The following is an 11,513-nucleotide window of genomic DNA, read 5'->3' as shown; positions in this document are numbered from 1 at the left end:
ATCGGAAGCCAGCTACATACTGATCTAATGGGCAAGTTGGGCTGGGTCTGCTGGGAAGGAGGATGGGAAGGTTGTGACATCATAAGGACCTCTGAGGGGTGAGTGTCCTCTTTCTGGGCCCAGAAAGCATCCTCCACTGCTCAGCCTACCGTGGGCTTGCTCCAGATGACCGTGGACTGGCACCAGTGGGTTTCCCGGGACTGTTGCCTGGCCTGGGAGGTGGGGGGGTGTCTGGCAGGTCTAGGAACCCTTGGGTTCAACAGACAATGGTCTGTGAAGGTGGAGAAGGAGAAGGGGGTCAGGAAGTGTGTGGTCCTGTCCTCACATTTCCCAGTCCAAGGGTACAGCTAGACCTTGTGGTCCGTGCTGGTACCTCCAGGACCACAACCACTGTCTGGTACATTCAGTCTGTACTCCAGCCCCAGCCTCTCCCTAGGAGTTTCTGAAAGTCCCGATGCTCACTGCTTACAAATGAAAGGGCCAGGCTTTGACCCCAGAATGCTAGATCAGCTTACGTGCATTTAACCGCTGAGTTAAATGGCCTCTGAAGAGGCCACCACCCTCTTCTCTCCTGGATCTCTCCTCTGTCTACCCCCCTATTTGGGTCTCATCACTAAGGCCTTTCACCATTTGTTCCCAACCCACTGCTTCATCCTTATCCTCTCCCCGCTCGCCCTCTCTCACATCCTAGGTGCCACCCCCCTCCCCACCAGAAGTTCCCACTGCCCCCTGAATGTTCAGTGTCGGTGCCTTCCACCCTCCCTGGTACCTCTGCCTGGGATGCCCCTCCCCCACCTCAGCCCAGGAAACTCATTTTTCTTCTCTTGAGGCCTCAGGGCTGCCACCCTGACTTCCAAGAGGAATCCAGGCATCCTTTTTTGGACTCCTACACTACACACTTCTGTAGGGCCCTCACAGACCCCATCACCTGCTACATTCTGCTTCCTTGGCCTTGGGAGCAGGGACCGTGTCTCCTTTGTTTCAGGGTCACCAGACCAGCCAGGGCCTGGCACAGTGAATAGTGGTCATTTGGGGTCTCCCCTGTGGCTTTATTTCAGCTACCAAGGTCATATCGGTCATCTCACCTCTGAGCAGGGGCCCTGTGCTGGCTCAGCGCCTGGTATATAATAGCCGCTTCAGGGAATGTTCATGGAAGGCAGGAGGGCAAGTGGGCAGAAAGGCCGGTGCCTCTAAAAGCAAAAACCTGTGCTCTTCTCTGGGCTGGGCAGGGTAGTACGGATGTGTGGTGGAACAAGCCTTTCTTCCATCCCTCTAGAAAATTGGCTGACTGCCTCTCTGAGGCTCCATTTTTGAGGAGGAGGGCCTGGGGAGGCAGGGGACACCAGTGGAGGGGGAAAGCAATAGTTGTCCATGCAGCCAGGTGCTTTGCCCAGGAGCACAGGACATCATGTGGTCAAGAGGGCCCAGCAGAGGGATGCCCACGAATCCCTGCCCCTCTGAGGGCCTCAGTCATCCCATCTGTCAAATGGGTACAATTATCCCTACCCTACCCAGCTTATCAAAGCTGATAGAGCTGAAAGCGCTTTGGAAATAAAGACTCCGTGAATTGATGATACAAATGAAGAAGGTTGTTATTAGACCCAGGAGTGGGTTTGGAAGGAAAACAGCAAAAAGTGGGGAGCAAGTGCTTAGGACTCCTGCCTCGAGCCTCGTGAGGGAAGGAGAAGCAAGTAGTGGGCAGGAAGAACAGCACCTATAGGGAGGAGAGAGGTGGGGGCTGGGTCCCGGCTCGGCCATGGACCAGGTCATTTCCCCCCCGAGATCCGGTTTCCTCACCTGTACAGAGGGACAGCACCGTCCCTGCCTGGCTCCCCCAAGTGTCTCAATGTGGCTTCCGTAAGAGAATGGGTGCGGGAGAGCTTTGCAAATTGTAAAGTGGGGTGCACACATGTAAGCCGCCCGCAGCTCCGGGACCCAGGCCCAGCCTGGCTCTGGGGAGCGGGGACAGTAAGTGTGGGCTACGCAAACACTGTTTGAGGCCCAGATGGTCCTTTGAGTACCTTCAGATCCCTAATGCCCGTTCCTTCTCCCTGCTGCCCTCGGCCTCCCAGGCATCCTCTGCCCTGGGGTCTGAGACATCCGATCGTGGAGTTGCTGAGGCCTGGGGAGGGGCAGGCCTGCCCTGGGCTGGCCCCCACTCCCACTCTGAACCCCAGGCTGGGCCCCAGCAGCCACACCTGTGGCAAGACCCCGCTGGTGGCCTCCAGTGGCCACAGATCAGCAAGCGCGTGTCTTGAGATTAACAAATGTACTCTTGATGGTGAGGAAGGGCCATGGTCCTTGGCCCTCTTTCCCTGATCGGCACCTGTGCAGAGAGGTCTTGTGTGCCTCTGAATAGTCTGTCTCTGTGATTCAGCTCCACTGCTGGGGGTGGGGGGTTAGAATGACCGCTGGTGAATTCTTCCTCGCAGCCCCCAAATGGACACCAGCCCGGGAAGGAGAGCAGCACCCACTTGCAGGTGGCACTTCCAGACCGAGGGGCACCAGCCCAGCAGAGGCTTGGGCCCGGCTCGCCATTCCCCCTGCACGGGGGTCTCAGCTCCGAAGGGGTAGCGAAGAGAGAGCCGTGGGCGAGCCCGGAACGGAGCATTCAGAGCAACGCCTTGAAGAGGAAGGAGAGGGCGGCTCCACAGGAGAGCCCCAGGGCCAGGAAGAAGGTCATGAGGGTGCCGGCCACCTCCCTCTCATGTGGCAGCACCTGCCTAGAACACACGGGAGCAGGCTCTTAGAAAACATCGGGCCAATCCTGGACCCAGCCCCAGTGCCCTGTGCCCCCCTTACGACAGGACACCTCACTTCAGTTTCCCGATCTGTAAAACGAGGCCACTGACGGGGACATCTCTCATGCCCTGCAAGTCCAATATTACAGGACTCTAGACTCCACTGCCTTCCCTCTTGACAAAACGTCCCCAGCCTGGTTGTCCCCATCACCTTTCCTCTCTCTGGATTCTCAGCTCCGTTGTCCCCAGCGTAAATAGTCCGTGAACCCTCCACTTTTGATCAACACCTTCGCTCCCCTTCAACTGAGAATTTGGGGGGAGTAGCTGGGCCCTAAGGAATGATAGTTCAACCCATTTGTTTCACAAGTGAGGAAACAGGCCCAGAGAGGAGGTCCTAGAACCAGTGTCTGGGCTACTTTATTGGCAGGAACCTCGGGCTGGGGCTTCCTCTCCCTTCCTGCCCCGGGGCCGGCTCGGCAGGGAAGGTCTGACCTGACAGGGTGGCTGGCACCTAGAGACAGCCAGGGCTGGGCTGGCGGGAAGCAGAGTGGACCCTCTCCTGCAGGCCGTCCCCCTCAAGAAGAGCTAGGCCACCTCCCCACGCCCAGGCCCACCCTCCCGACCCCCAGACCTGGGCGCCAGGCACATGGTAAGGGACATCAGGTAACCGTTGGACACCGCGAAGAGCAGCATGAAAGTGATGAAGTAGGCATCCTGCGGGAAGAGGACGGGCAGCCGGGACCTCTCGGGCACGTGGCACAGCATGAAGAGAGGCACGAATAGGACACGCAGGCAGACGAGCAGGGGCAGCAGCCGGCTGTCCTCATCCGGCTGTGGCAGAAGCCGGGGTGAGGAGGTGCCCGGAGCCCACCCCGGACAGACTGTCACTTCCCCTGACCCGTGACTCTACGTGAGCCGGTGAGGACCCGGCCCCCAGGCCTCCGGAGAGTGAGGGGCTGGGCCAAGGCCACCCAGCCATCAGGGACTGGCCTGGGGCTCGCCTCTGCCCTTCCGAGCTCCAGCTTGGGCTCTCTCCGTGGCAGAACTGGAAGAGACCTTAGACACCATCTTTGGTTTTCAAGCTGGGTTCCTCCAAGTACCCTTGGGGGTTCCGCAGACCCCTTCGGGGCACATGGGGTTGCTGAATGGGATTGGAAGCCGGGGATCCAGGCCCCATCCTAGCTTGGATCAGAGCAACTCCTCTTCAATCTCCTTTATTTATTGTATCTCCTTGGAAGATTTCATTTAAAGAAGGAGCACCTTGGCTAAAAGCAGTCCAAACACTAGAATCTTGTCCAGCGTCTCATTTGGTACGGGAACCTCCGTGTAACATTCCCTGAGGACCGAGGGCTGGGTTCTGGGCTGGATGCTGGGGAACATAGGCCATTTGGACGTGGCTTCTGCTTTCAAGGAGCTCACGGTCCAAGCCCTGGCTTGCATACCTCCAGGGGCCAGGTGCTCACTACCTCTTGGCCAGCTGTTCTGTTGCCAGACCTAGAGTGGTCAGACTTTTAGGAAACCACCTTTCTGTGCTCTTTCACACCCTCTGATCTCCAACTGCTTCCTGAAACCATCGGGCCCCCCCAGCCCAAGTATGCTCACCCATAGGAAGTAAGAGGTCAGACTCCGCCCCACCCAGTCCATGATGTTAAAGAGCAGGAAGCAGCAGATAGGGTTGAAGAACTGACCTGGGAGAGAAAGAGGGCTCATCCTGGTCCCTCCTTCCTCTTCCCTCCTCCTCCCCTTCATTCCTCCTCCCTCCCTCTCCCCTGCCCTGCCCTGTTCTGCTTCCCAACACTCACTCCACTTCCCAGGACTGGTGGAGCTGGTCACCATGGCTGTGATAGCGGGGAAGACAGACAGGGTGACTGCGAAGACCAACACAAGGCACAGCGCCGTCAGCCAGATCTGGGAGCCAGAGGCAGGGATGTAAGCAGCGGGGCAGATTAGAGCCCAACGCGCAGCCCCAACCCCCAAGCGCCAAGCGCCGGCCGGGGCACAGGACACCTGGGGCCTGGCCTAACTGTGTTCCTGGCCCACTATGACCCTGATACCTTGAAGCGGACGCAAGTCTTAAGGCCCCATTCCATTCTAAGGGTCTTTAAAGAGGGCTGGAGAGAGCAGCTCTCTCTTCCCCAGGGATGGTGGTTGGGGGCCATGGCCAAGCCAAACCTTTCGGAAGACAATGAAAACTGAAGGTTTTCCTGGCTTCTGGATCTCCTCTGGCTCCAGCTCTGGCTCCTTCTCAGCGTCAAGGTCCAGAGTCAGGGCTACCTTCTGGGGGCTGTTGGGAATACTGTTCTTCTCATCTGGGGCAAGAGGGGAGGGCAGGGTCATGCCTGTGACAGCCAGGCTCGATGGAGGGCAATTCCCAGCAGTTAAAACAAGTGACCCTCCTCCAGCTCAGCATGTAGGCAAGGAGAATTAACTATGGAAAGATGCTAAGCTACTATTATTAAGCACAGGCATGTGTCAGGCAGAGTTAAGCACCTTAGATGGATTATCTCACTGCTACTCCTTTGCAAATAAAGAGACTGAGGCTCAGAGGGGTTAAGTGACTGGCCTAAGGTCACACAGCTTAGATGTTGTGAGACCAGGGTTCAAACAAATGCATTTCGAGCCAGAACGAGCATGCTGGAGCTCCACTGTCCCCCCATTTTATAGAGGAGAAAACCGATGCCCAAAAGGCAGCAGGGATGACTTGACTCCCACTGAGTTCCCTTCATGATCTGTGTCTGCTCACGCAAGGCTACCAGGGGGAGGACTCTAGATGGGGACGGAGGGAAGACGCTTCCCTGTGGAGGTAGCTTCAGCCTCCCCTGGGTCTTCCACTTCCCCAGCGGGGGCCCCAGCTCACCAGACTGGAGGAGCTCAGCTTTGGTCTCCAGCTCCTGACCTTGCGCCTGCAATGGTTTCTTGGCTAGGTAGTAGCGTGCGAACTCCTGCAGAAGGAAAGCGTTGGGCCTGCCTGGCTCGGCTGAGGTGTCCGGATCCCTCTCCACCCTGTCGACCTAGAGGCTGGAGTCCCCCAGGGGCTGACTCCTTTGGGGATCAGGTCCCCTCCTCCTCCCCTGGCCCCTCTCAGGGCCTCAGACTCAGAGCTGTATCTGAGATGCTCTGAAGTGGGGCCTTGAGCCCAATACCAACCAGGCTCACCAGGTGGGGCAGGCTCAGGTAACACACAATAGACGTGAAGATGCCCACGCAGGGTGTGACGAAGTACCCCAGGGCGGAGGTCTGGGCATCCACGCCACCTGTGCAGAAACTTCAGCTGCAGACTGGAGGGGGCTGGTCCCACTGGCTCCCACGGCGGCTGAAGCCTCCTGTCCCACTTCCCATCATGCACTTCTCAGATTCACCTCCAGGCCTCCGCTCACTGACAAACTCAGGAACCTGTGCAGGGCCCCAGCCCAGCCCCGCCCTTTGCTTCTCTCACTCCTCCCTACTTGTCATTTTTGTTGATCACCTGTTACGTGCTCATTATTACTGCATACACCTTACAATCTGGGGACAGAGCTGTAAGAATCGTTTAGATGGGAAAACTGACACAGGTGAAGTGCCCTGTCCAATGTCCCCGGCTGGGGAGCAGTGGAATTGGATTTGGACCAAGTTGATCTGAATCTCAAACTTGTCCCCACCCCCCCCCCCCCTTCCCTCAAACCCAGGTTGCTGCCACAAACCCCTATCAGCCTCAGGAATCCTGCCCCTGGCCCTATGGTAACCCATTCCTTACCTGGTCCTTCTCTCACTGTAGAGCCCAAGAACCCTACTCCCTGTCCCCAAACCCAACCGCCAGCTTCCCATCACCTCCATCTTTACCAGAACCAAAGGCATCTCACTCCTAGCACACTGTCTCTGCTCCCAGAATCCCAGAGGCCACCCCTGCCCTCCAGCCACCCAGTTCCACTCACTGGCCATGGCCATGAGCATGGCAAGAGCAGCGAAGATCCCAGCCAGGCCCTGGCCACTGAGGAAGAGGGTGCTGTAGGTGGAAGGCATGGTGCCCAGCTGCCCGAAGAGGCTGCCCTGCAGAACTGCACAGAAGGCTGTGGAGGGATAGGAGTGGGGCCGCCGCTCAACTAGACAGGCCTTGGAGGCTTCTCGGAGGAGGTGTTGGCAGACTCTGGACTAAGTTGGGCAGGCGTGAGACTCTGGGCCCTCTGGTGTATCAGCCCCCATTCTTTCCTCTGCTCAGGTGTAGCCATAGGTCTGAGGCGCCTGGGGCCAGGAGGCCTCATCTTAGGTCACTGTGGGTTTGGGACAAGTGGCTCTTCTTCTCCCTCTGGGCCTTGGTTTCTCATCAGGGATAGGAGGGCTGCTGTCCTCCCTTCTTGGATATGTGGGGCCCTTTTCACTTACAAAGAAGAGGCTGGGCTAAAGCCCTGGGTGGACTGGGTGGGGAGGTGGGGAGGTGGGGAGGTGGGGAGGTGGGGAGGTGGGGAGGGGCAGCGGTGCTCACAGTTGATGAACCAGACAGAGGCCATGGTGATGGAGAAGAAGGGCCCAGGGCTCATGTCCACCTTGACCAACACTGCCGTCAGGGCAAAAAGCAGCAGGATGGCCAGCAGGCTGCCCAGAATCCGCACCGTCTCAGGGATGCTGCTCACAAGGAGGGGCAGAGTGGACATCAGCTGGGCCCAGGCCAGGCAGGGGGAGGTGGGCAAGAGATTGAGGCCAGGGCTGGACAGAGGCACCTGGAGGGGACATGCAGGGGGAGTAGAGGAAGGATGGGAGTTCTGACCTGGGCCCAGATGGAGCTTCCTTAGCTGGGCGGGGGAGGGGCCACAGAGGGTGGGGAGCCTGAGGGGCAAGGTCTCTCACCACTGGTACAGGAAGGAGTTGAGGAGCGTGAAGAGCAGCAGGGGCAGCTGGGACAGCAGCGTCACCCAGTTGTTGAAGTTGAAAGTGTCTGCAGGGCCTGTGTGGTTGGTGCCCAGGGTCCCAGCGGTGTTGTTGGCCCCTGCCAGCCGCCCCTGGAAGTACTGACAGGATGCCAGAGGAGGGGGTACAGGGTCACCCTCCAACCTACCCTGAGGAACCCCCCAGCCTTCCCCCTCCGCCTCCTCCCATGCTTGGGATTGCTCAGTTAACGTCCGTGGGAGCTGTCTGATCCCAGCACCTGGCACACAGTGGGAGCTCGATGAATGTGCACTGAATTGAACAGCAGAGGGCTGGGACAGGGCCCAAGCCCTAAGAACCCCCAACCTGGGCCTTGCTCCATCTCTGAATCTTCGGTGCCTGGGTTCCAGCCTTCATCCCCCACTCCTGCAGCAGCTTCCAGATTGCTGAGTATTCATTGAGTGCCTACTGTAAGCCAGGCCCTGGCCTAGGTGCTGACCAACTACATTCTCTCTAGAACACATACTCGTCCAGTGTCTGCTTAACCTCCCCATCCGTCCTCCCTCCCCGCCCCCCCCCCTGCCCCCGCCACTGCCCATGGCTCCCTGCGGGGCAAAACCCTGAGGTTTTAGAATGGCATTTGGGGCCCTTCAGGACCAGAGCCCAGCCTCTCTCTTGTGCCGCATCTGGGCTCTGCTGCTAAGCTTTAGGTACCCCAGGCTCTGGTCCTTTCTCTGAACAGGCTGCATCGCTGTCACCTCCACGTGGAATGCCTTCTCCCTTTCCTTCCACGCCCCCCCCCCCATCACCCCGGCCAAACACCAATGCTTTGCCTACCCTTCTCCCAAGTTACAAATCACCTCTTCTGTGAAGCAGAAGGAATCACTCCTCCCCCCCCCCCGCCCCGCTTCCGGGGGCCTACTGGATTTTACTCCAAGCCTGGGATGCTGAGTGTCATGTTACATTATTAATAGCTCTTTGCACCCAGCTCCCTCTCAAGACCAGGGGCTGATTAATCTTTGAGTCTCCGGGGCCCAGCACAGAGCCAGGCACTGAAGAGACATCTTGAAAGTTGTTGAACTGAATGTATATGAATAACCCAGTCCTAAAAAGAACACAAACCCCACATTTCTTCCTTCCCTTGAGAGAATGTAAGCTCCATGAGGATCCAGGCTCCCTCTGTTATGTTTCCTCCTGCAGCCCCAGTGCCAAGAACAGGGCCTGGTTCACAGTAGGTACACATTACTAACTGGTGGATGAATGAATGTAAGCAGTGCTTGGATAATCCGCTTTTGGAGTGGGTTAGCCCAGGGATGACTTAACCAGGGAATAACACAAACAGGGGTGGTGGATGGGTAGCTCTTTGCTAGTTCCAGAGGCCCCCCCCCCCCCCCCCCCCCCCGAGCTGGTAGCCTTGCCCCTGTAGGATCTGGGCATCTCTGAAAGCTTGGCCTTTCCTATCCGTGAAAGGGGCACTCGCCCTCTCTGAGGCTCGGTGCTTCAGCGGACAAACGTGCAAACGGGCATAATGAGGAGTCAAAGGTGGCATGGTGTGGAAAGCGCCTGGCACGCCTCTGGTCCAAGGCGATGGTGGTTGTGGCCATGGGGCTGGCACTCCAGCCGCGAGTCTCACCGGGATGGCCGTAATGAAGAAGTTCCAGGGAAGGAGAGTGCCCAGCCCCAGGATAAAGAAGCTGATCCCGACCAGGTGGTAGCTGTGGGGATCAGTCAGAAGGTCACCCCTAGGACGCGACGCCTCGGCTGCCGCCCCCCCTCCACGCCTCCCGGGTCGCCCCCTCCGGAGAGCGGACTACAACCCCCATCACCCCGGCTCAGGCAGCCCAGGGAGGCGGCTGATGGGAATTGTAGTTCCATCCAGTCCGCTTTGAGCCTTGGAGCGCCCGAAGGGAGCGGGTCTGCGCTGCCCACCGCCACCCGGATCCTCGTCCGCGCCCCACCCAGCGCCCAACTCGCCTGTCCTGTGGGGCGTCTCCTCGCGCCATGGCCGCCCAGCGGGATGCGCCGGGGTGGGAAGGAGGTTGGGTGCTGCACCTGCACCTACGCCGGGGCCCGGGGGCCAGAAAACCCGGGAGGCTGTGTCCTGCGGGCGGTAGACAGAGCGCGGAGGGGGTCGAGTCTCCCCGAAAGGGGCGGGGACGAAGCGGGAGCTGGGGAGGAAGGCCTGGAACGATTTCTGCGGGTGTCAAGCTCCGCAGGATAGAACCTCGCTCCGCCCCCGGGGCGGGGACAGAGGGTCGCACCACTCCTCCCTACCTCCCCCCGGCGGGGACTCCGGACTCCAGCCTGGGACCCTGCCCGACCTCGCGGTCCCGGCACGCACGGCTACCCTCGCCATCCCGTGCGGCTTAGAGGCGGCTGCCCCGGGAAGGTCCCCTGCTGTCTCCCCTGTCCGCGGGCGCCCGTCTCGGACCTCTGCGGTTTGAATATGCAGATATGCACCCCTCTGCGGTGGGGGAGGTACCCCGCCCCTCCTCCGTCCGGAGCTGGGGAGCCGACCTGGTGCGGCTGCTTCCCCCTCCGCCAGCTCGGAGGTGGTGCCAGAGCCGTGCCGCGCGGGGTGACGCCGAGCCCTCCGGGGAGCCGGCTCGCCCAGGGGTAACCTGAGCGTCTGCCGCCAGCGGTCCTGGAGGGCTGCGCGGAGCTGGGTGCTTCGGGAGACCAAGGAGAGGGCCAGGCGTCCCCAGGCGGGTCAGGAAGACAGACAGACAGACAGACTGCCTCTTCTCCTCCAAGCGGGTGCCCGGAGAAGCTCCGTGTCTTTGGGGGCGCACTGCGGAGGCGTGGGCCCAGCGGGGCATCCGGGCGGGCTTCCCGGTGACCGAGGAGCTGCGTTCGGGGCAGCAAGGGGTTAAGCAAAGGCTCAAGAGGGAAGGGTGACCCGGAGGTGCCCTCCCACCACCGCCGCTAAACGAACAAACAAACAAACAAACAACTTTCGGCGATCCCGGGTCTCATCACATCAAACCTATGAAGATGCACCTACCTCCCACCTCTTTTTTTTTTTTTTTTTTTTTCCTGTGCAAAACTTTGAAAAGATTATAGACCATGGCCATTTTGAAATTAATTTGCTCTAACTCATGGAATTTACAAGTGGGTTTGTTTGCTCCGCAGTCACGGTGCATATAAATACTGATCTAAATTACAAATTACTGTCATAAGTAATGAAATTTTATGATCCCTTCCAGATTACGTGTGTGTGTGTGTGTGTGTGTGTGTGTGTGTGTGTGTGTGTTTTAGCCGACTGGGAGTCTACGGGGCAAAGACTGTGTTTGTCTGGTTCAGTGTTTTATTATTGCAAACATCTAGTACCACTGATTGGTTCGTAGTAGGTGTTTGATAAATACTTGGTGAATAAATGGATTGTAATAACACACAAGTGATTTGAGGGAGAACAGAGACAGAATTAAATTACACTGAAAGAGAAAGTTATTCTCTTTTCAATTTGCTTTCAAGCCTCCAGAATATGTCAAGGGGAAAGTCTCAACTTGGTGCTAACGTGTTTCTAAGGCCTCTTGGTTTCGCTCCTTCTTTCTCTAACAAAAAGCTGGCATCAGGGTTTCTGCTGACAATTTCATATAAATAGAGGTTCATAACTTTTATGTTCCTTCTCTCTGTTTTTATAGTTGCTTTATTTTTCGGACTATGGATGCTAGCTTCCTATAATAATGATGTACCCTTTTCCTTGAAAAATAAAATTATGTATAATTTAATAAAGAAATGTTTATAAGTTTATTAGAATTAAATAAAGATTAAATAGAAATAAATTAAAATATAAGCTTGTTAAATAATGAAATATTAAATTTTTATAATTTATTTAAAAATAAATGTGTTTATAGTACACCTGAAATTAATGTAACATTGTGTGTCAACTATACCTAAATAAAAAGGTATAGAAGAGAAAAGATAAATTTT

The 11,513-nt window shown here is 57.2% G+C and overlaps 1 protein-coding gene across 3 annotated transcripts; it reads right to left on the bottom strand.

Annotated features, from left to right (window-relative positions):
• Window positions 1-1,574: 1,574 nt before the first annotated feature.
• On the bottom strand, window positions 1,575-11,280 carry SLC29A2 (solute carrier family 29 member 2). Of its 3 annotated transcripts, XR_013550276.2 has the most exons (13): window positions 9,555-11,278; window positions 9,214-9,295; window positions 7,563-7,723; window positions 7,201-7,340; window positions 6,653-6,787; window positions 5,898-5,995; window positions 5,599-5,683; window positions 4,914-5,050; window positions 4,544-4,649; window positions 4,344-4,429; window positions 3,373-3,572; window positions 1,798-2,723; window positions 1,575-1,714 (listed from the first exon to the last, which is right to left on the bottom strand). XR_013550276.2 is itself a non-coding variant. In XM_078433706.2 (12 exons), the coding sequence occupies exons 1-12, from the start codon at window positions 9,581-9,583 to the stop codon at window positions 2,680-2,682; spliced, it is 1,299 nt and encodes a 432-aa protein (XP_078289832.1). In that variant the 5' UTR covers window positions 9,584-11,280; the 3' UTR covers window positions 1,575-2,679. The 3 variants fall into 3 exon arrangements, 2 of the variants coding, with proteins under 2 accessions (XP_078289832.1, XP_078289831.1); XM_078433706.2 differs by having other exon boundaries at window positions 1,575-2,719; window positions 9,555-11,280; XM_078433705.2 differs by having other exon boundaries at window positions 1,575-2,723.
• Window positions 11,281-11,513: the final 233 nt, after the last annotated feature.

This window comes from Panthera onca, chromosome D1, assembly GCF_046562875.1.
Source record: "Panthera onca isolate mPanOnc1 chromosome D1, mPanOnc1 haplotype 2, whole genome shotgun sequence".
Classification (NCBI taxonomy): Eukaryota; Metazoa; Chordata; class Mammalia; order Carnivora; family Felidae; genus Panthera; species Panthera onca.
This window is presented reverse-complemented; position numbering and strand designations above follow the sequence as displayed.